This window comes from Helianthus annuus, chromosome 5 (assembly GCF_002127325.2).
Source record: "Helianthus annuus cultivar XRQ/B chromosome 5, HanXRQr2.0-SUNRISE, whole genome shotgun sequence".
NCBI lineage: Eukaryota > Viridiplantae > Streptophyta > Magnoliopsida > Asterales > Asteraceae > Helianthus > Helianthus annuus.
This window is the reverse complement of record NC_035437.2, coordinates 112,312,277-112,319,638: the sequence shown is the minus strand read 5'-3', so window position 1 is coordinate 112,319,638 and position 7,362 is coordinate 112,312,277. Positions and strand designations below refer to the sequence as shown.

General features: G+C 35.4%; 1 protein-coding gene across 1 annotated transcript; it reads right to left on the bottom strand.

Moving 5' to 3' along the window:
• Window positions 1-408: 408 nt before the first annotated feature.
• Window positions 409-7,013, bottom strand: LOC110943493 (protein FAR1-RELATED SEQUENCE 5-like). The gene is made up of 8 exons (XM_022185240.1): window positions 6,980-7,013; window positions 5,978-6,079; window positions 2,934-3,106; window positions 2,297-2,868; window positions 1,935-2,193; window positions 1,430-1,833; window positions 1,267-1,348; window positions 409-1,170 (listed from the first exon to the last, which is right to left on the bottom strand). Exons 1-8 carry the CDS (start codon window positions 7,011-7,013, stop codon window positions 409-411), a joined length of 2,388 nt encoding a protein of 795 aa, XP_022040932.1.
• Between the last annotated feature and the right edge of the window lie 349 nt (window positions 7,014-7,362).

Sequence of the window (7,362 nt, the reverse complement as noted above, 5' to 3'; positions counted from 1 at the left end):
CTGTTTAATATGCAAAAAAACATTCGTGGTGTAGTGGCAAAAACCATCTTAAAATAATGCAAAGGTCTCAGGTTCGAATCTTTGCTCTATCACTAAGTTTTTATTTTTGTAATTTATTTACCCTTAATCATAATTTTAGGCCCAATTCTTTTCGTCGCCCGAGGCCTAAATTTTTTCAAGAATTTTCGGGGACGGCTCTGACCACGAACAAATCAAGCATCATATAAAACACAGGAGGCTATTTAAAAAACAAAGTTAACACTAAAACACAAATCAACAATAACATAAAATGTCGAATCCAACATGTCTTAAAATCAACAAAAACAAATCCAAAACAAACACACGAGAAAAATAAAACAGAAAATTGAATAGTTCAGCAACAGACTTAAAATTTTGATAAAAAAGATCCTACTCTGCCATGTCTTCATCATCCATATCTGCATCGTTTCCAAATGTGTAAAACACATCATCAGCATCGTTTGAACCAGGACCATCACCTTCAACAACTGTAGCAGCGTCTCCTTCACCAATTGTATCTTCATTACCTTCAGCATTCCGCGAAGCACCTGCCTCAGGCACAGCCACGTTGTATTTCCAACACGTTACTCTGTTATGACCATATTTTTTACATAATGAACATTGACGACGTTTACTTCCAGACTGACTTATGGCTCGCTCCTTTTGATATTTAAGGCGTTTATGAGAACCACAACCCTTGAACCTGGTACTAACTGGAACACGGATAGTGGTCGTGCTCTCTGGAGCAACTCCCAGCAGTTCAGCAAATCGATTACGTCGTGTCTTGGGAGGTGCGTTTATTTGAGCTTCATCAGCGACTGACATAAACTGCTTGATATGATCACGAAAATCAGACAACTGATCAAATTTTGAAATCAACTTGTTCACAACATACTCAGTTGCGTGACTAATCTCACGAACACAACGGTTAACCTCCTCACTACGATCTGGATCTCCACCATCCGTAAGAATGGACCCGGGGGAACTATTTGGAACAGCTTCACGCGTCCAACGCCTCAATATATATTGTTTTGGAAACTCCCTTACATCAAGAATCCGTAACACACAAAAAATGTGACTGCACAACAATCCAAACTGCTCAAACCTATTGCAGTTACACTTAACAGTAACATCCTCCTCGCGTATCATAACCTATAACATTTAATATCCATAAAACACAGTTCATATAAAAGATGGATAATTAAAAAAATAAAAATAATGTATACATAAAGTACAACAAAATATCACCTCGAAGAACGAAGAACATGGCTGATCGAGATCCTTTATAAAAAAAAACTTAATGAAATCACCGACGTGCTCTAATTTGACACTAGTGCAACGATGAATAGCATGTTGAATCTCGAGTTGAACATCAAAAAATATAGTTCTGGTATATATCTGAACTGCTTACTTCTCGAGAACAAAATCACTCCACTCTCCAGGGTTGGTGTATCGAGTGTCATGATCGTTTTTTCGATGCTCGTGTCTTTGCGCTTCAATAGCTGTGTCGAAGTGGCTAAGAAATTCAACCAACGTGCACTTTGGATTGCTAATCTTGCCAAAAAAGTGATTCACGCTTTCGGACCTAGATGATGTCCGCATAAGACCAGACATTTCTTCTTCGCGATAGTAAGCTGGATTCCATGATTCACGTAGCCCATATATATACGTCAGCCATTCATGGTCGGTTAAACCGAAATCATTTAAAATAGCTGCCCATTCAGTCTCAAACGCTTCGGGAAATAGAGAATCAGTCCAAACAACTGCAGACAATCTTTTCCTGAAATCTGTATTTGAACACAGGGCAGTCCCGACCTAAAGGAACATTATATGCACGTATGTTAAAAAGCAAAAATTAAAACACAGCAAAAAATACACATGTAAAAAAAGAAAAAGATGTCATATAAAAAATAGACCTTTGTAGTGAGTTTATCCATGATGTGCCACATACATAACCGATGCCTAGACTCAGGCCAAACATCCGCTATAGCCTTTTTCATCGCAGGGTCTTGGTCAGTAACGATTACGGGAGGCGCGTACCCATATGCGTTCTTGATCGCCTTAAGTAACCAGCTATACGTCTCTGCCGTTTCAGAACTGAGAATTGCAGCACCAAGTGTGACGTTCCTATTATGATTATCAATCCCAGTGAAAGGGACAAACATCATGTTATACCTGCAAAACAAACAATCGGCGATGACAATAGATCATAATGTATTTATAACACAGTAGGTTTTAAAACACAATGAATATATAAAAAAATTAATCTCGTCGTTACTTGTTACACTTGTAGGTAGCATCAAATGATATAACGTCTCCAAACATATAATAAGTCCTCTTCATGTCCTCGTCGGCCCAAAAAATGCACTTCAACACACCTTCGTCTGTCGTTTCATATTCACAAGAGAAGTTCGGTAAAAACTCCTTTTTCCTCATCAGTCGCTTGACAAACATTTCAGCATCAAACTCTCCGATAAAAAGATTTAATTCTTTCTTGAAATTTTTAAAATCGACTTTGGTCGCACCGACTTTGTCGAACCCACCATACACTTCCTTCATAATGTTAAATGCACGAACAGGACCAATGTTGAGATGTGACATCTTGTTTATCATCTCTTCGTGTGCATGATTAATACCCCTGTTTTCCTTGAGAAGATGTAAATCTTCTTCGTGCACAAAATCATGGTTGTGCACCTCTGTAAAGTGATACAGCAAATACTTCTTGGCATCGGTAAGCTTTATTCTGACCGCAGCTTGGCATCCGGTCCTTTTGGATGGTACCCTACGTACCCACCTATCAGACGGCTGTTCGACCAAAGTATCGACCGGTCGAAACTCTTTTTGACCTTCCTTTGAACAAAAAAATACTTATTTATAACAATACCACGGTTCTCGTGCTGTGTGCCCTTCCTAACAGTCCAACCTCCAGCTTCTGCGTAAGTCTTGTAAAAGTTATACGCATCATCAACAGTGTCAAATAACATACCCTCTGCTGGCGTCAACGAAGAGGGTGAATCTGGAATATATCTCTTTGTTCCAGAGTTTGGTAAGACTTGTTCAACACCACGTAATTGATAATTGGGTGCATCTATAGCACATGACACAAAATAAGCATATAACACATTTGTAAAACACAATGTGATGAAAAAAAAAAAACAAAATAAAACCCAGACCAAAGTAAAAAAAAAACATACTGACCAAGCTATCAACTAATGAACTTATATAACACACCAAAACAAAAAAATTTTGACCTGAATGCTACAAAACTAATAGCCATGGGAAAGAACAAAATAATGCAAGTTAAAACACACCATTCAATGCAACTATAAAAAAACGTTGAGTACAACCTCAATATCTGTTAAAACACATAACAGGTAAAACAAATCAGAGTTAAAACACATCATTCAAGATGAAACCATAAAAAAAATTGACTTCAACCTCAATAACTGTTAAAACACATCACATATAACAGGCTGATGTTTTCTCAGAAAGATTTTAAATAAACAAAGCATAAAACTACAAATATGGAAGTTAAAACACACCATGAAATATCTTAACAAAAAAAAAAGTTGATCTTCATATTACAAACCATCAATGACCTTATAGAATCAAATAGACACAAAAACCTCAAGCTCTCTGGTTGTTAAAACACAACATCAAGAAAAAACTGACGATTTTGCAGAAAAATGATAATAATCAACACAAAAAACTACAAAAGTAAAGAAACAAAAAACTGTAATTACCATCTCCACCATCAACAAGGGTGTTCGAAGCCAAGATTTTTCACTCTGAACAAATATATAATATGCACGATGCTGGTGAAGAATACAATGATTGAAATTATTATATATAGATATGTGTTTCGTGTTCGTAATATTTGGAAGAGATTTGGATTAAAAAAAAACTATAATCCTGAAAATCATGCATGTAATCGGTTACATAGATGATCATGCAAATATTAGTTACTGAGTATAATTACCAAAAATAAAATTAAAATATGAAATTACATGTTTGCCCTTCTAGTTAAAATACATTCATGACACATGTCCAATTACTATTGCTTCCTAGACTTTCTAGGAAAAATAGACTTTTCACACAACTCCTACTATATATATATATATATATATATATATATATATATATAATACAGCATAACTGTAAGATACAGATATGGGTAACACATATTGAGAATTCAAAATTCGTTAAATGGCATAAAAATCATAATAAACACATTAAGATTTTATGTTCACGGGATAACACATAAGATATTAATTTCCTAACAGAAATATTTAAGGTTTAGGTATTGGAAGAACACCTAGATGGCTTAAATCAGTGGCATAGCTCTGATACCACCTTCTGTCACAGCCCCCGACTCCTCCCCAGGAGCGGGCGGCCGCGAGCCAGTCAGATGGTATCGGTGTTTATCAATTTAGCAGCGGAAATTTTCATCAGGACCGTAGTTAGGAAATATTTTTATCAGAGTTAAACACCAAAATCTTTAAAATAGAATACTGGATAAAACCCAAATTTTTCTGATAATACTTTTATAAAAACAAGTGGGACAAAACCCGATTTTCATTTTAGTACATTTATAGGGTGTAACCCTAATTATTGAAAACAATTCTCTTTTTTAATTAGGTAACTTTTATGACCACTTTTCTTAGCCTTCAGTGCTCTCCAGCTGGCTTTTATTGGCTTCACACTAAGTTACCTGAAACAGGTGTTTAAAACATTTTATCAGCAAGAAATACTGGTGAGTGAAACCCAGTTTAATCAAAACAGATTTTATCAGTCTACAGCATTGAGGACGATTGCGTAATTACATTTGTTTTCATCTACTTTAATTACCACCCACGGTACTGTCAACCCGACTTGTGGTCATGTTACTACTCACAATGTAGTAACAAATTTTGTATACAAAAACCCAACATACCAACGATAATTGTAGAATACAAATACTCAATAACTGTTTAATATAATATTAAACATTTTAGGTTTTGTAAAAACAGTTTGCAAAAAGGAGATTACTCACAAAAAGGTTTACACAAAAAGAGGATTAACTCACATTGCTAATTCAGGAATTTCCTTTTGATTTCCTGGTTATAATCTATTAATTTAAACAATGCACACACGTTAGTATAATAACCCAAATTTACATTAGATATACCCTCCCCGAGACAGAACTCCAACGACTACGTCGGGCAGAGCCTCAACATCCGTTACACAGCACTAGATCAATCGGGCAGCGCATCTAATACGTAATCGGGGGTTAAAATGCTTACAACGAGGCAGAGCTTCTCTATTTAAGGGGGGGGGGGGGTATAATGCCCGGGTATTATTTCTACTATATAGAAATTGAGAGAGAAAAACAGAACTTGAACGAATTCAACTGAAGCCCATCGATCCAATTTATAGGGCTGCTCAGTGAGTCCCTCGCGCCCTGCGAAGGACGAGGTGAGGTTTTACGCGCCCCGCGAGGGCCCCTAAGGCGGCAACCGGTGAGTTGAGTCATCGGTGAGTTTAACGCGTGTCCTACCACGTGGCGAGTTGTGGTGTTGTCGTCTGTTGCTCGGTCGCGGCCCGCGAAGACTCAAGAGTAGTCTGTCGCGGGTTGAATTATTGTTTTTATTTGATTTTTTAATTATATAAAGGTATTTCAGGACCGGTTTTCGTATACGGGGTGTATTATAGGACGTATAGGGGCACTCTAAATATACTAGGGGTGTGGTATATATTTTAGGAGGGTTGTTATATAAATAGGTCGTGTTCGTGTCTTAAATAGGTCGTATGATACGTTGGTAATTTTTTTGTCTCTTAACAGGTCGTTTCGTGTAACCTGTTTATTAACAGGTTCGTGTTCGTGTTTACGTGTTTCGGGTTCGTGTAACCTGTTTATTAACAGGTTCTGCGTAAGTCTTGTAAAAGTTATACGCATCATCAACAGTGTCAAATAACATACCCTCTGCTGGCGTCAACGAAGAGGGTGAATCTGGAATATATCTCTTTGTTCCAGAGTTTGGTAAGACTTGTTCAACACCACGTAATTGATAATTGGGTGCATCTACAGCACATGACACAAAATAAGCATATAACACATTTGTAAAACACAATGTGATGAAAAAAAAACAAAATAAAACCCAGACCAAAGTAAAAAAAAACATACTGACCAAGCTATCAACTAATGAACTTATATAACACACCAAAACAAAAAATTTTTGACCTGAATGCTACAAAACTAATAGCCATGGGAAAGAACAAAATAATGCAAGTTAAAACACACCATTCAATGCAACTATAAAAAAACGTTGAGTACAACCTCAATATCTGTTAAAACACATAACAGGTAAAACAAATCAGAGTTAAAACACATCATTCAAGATGAAACTATAAAAAAAATTGACTTCAACCTCAATAACTGTTAAAACACATCACATATAACAGGCTGATGTTTTCTCAGAAAGATTTTAAATAAACAAAGCATAAAACTACAAATATGATGGTGGAGATGGTAATTACAGTTTTTTGTTTCTTTACTTTTGTAGTTTTTTGTGTTGATTATTATCATTTTTCTGCAAAATCGTCAGTTTTTTCTTGATGTTGTGTTTTAACAACCAGAGAGCTTGAGGTTTTTGTGTCTATTTGATTCTATAAGGTCATTGATGGTTTGTAATATGAAGATCAACTTTTTTTTTGTTAAGATATTTCATGGTGTGTTTTAACTTCCATAATATTATTGTGTCTATGTGAAGTTAAAACACACCATGAAATATCTTAACAAAAAAAAAAGTTGATCTTCATATTACAAACCATCAATGACCTTATAGAATCAAATAGACACAAAAACCTCAAGCTCTCTGGTTGTTAAAACACAACATCAAGAAAAAACTGACGATTTTGCAGAAAAATGATAATAATCAACACAAAAAACTACAAAAGTAAAGAAACAAAAAACTGTAATTACCATCTCCACCATCAACAAGGGTGTTCGAAGCCATGATTTTTCACTCTGAACAAATATTTAATATGCACGATGCTGGTGAAGAATACAATGATTGAAATTATTATATATAGATATGTGTTTCGTGTTCGTAATATTTGGAAGAGATTTGGATTAAAAAAAACTATAATCCTGAAAATCATGCATGTAATCGGTTACATAGATGATCATGCAAATATTAGTTACTGAGTATAATTACCAAAAATAAAATTAAAATATGAAATTACATGTTTGCCCTTCTAGTTAAAATACATTCATGACACACGTCCAATTACTATTGCTTCCTAGACTTTCTAGGAAAAATAGACTTTTCACACAACTCCTGCTATATATATATATATATATAT

Coding starts and splice junctions, on each gene's coding strand:
- LOC110943493 (XM_022185240.1), bottom strand. CDS start 7,013: ATGGCTTCGAACACCCTTGTTGATGGTGGAGATG. Junction 2,194..2,296: donor GCTACCTACAAGTGTAACAA/GTAACGACGAGA, acceptor TTTGTTTTGCAG/GTATAACATGATGTTTGTCC. Junction 1,834..1,934: donor TGGATAAACTCACTACAAAG/GTCTATTTTTTA, acceptor ATGTTCCTTTAG/GTCGGGACTGCCCTGTGTTC.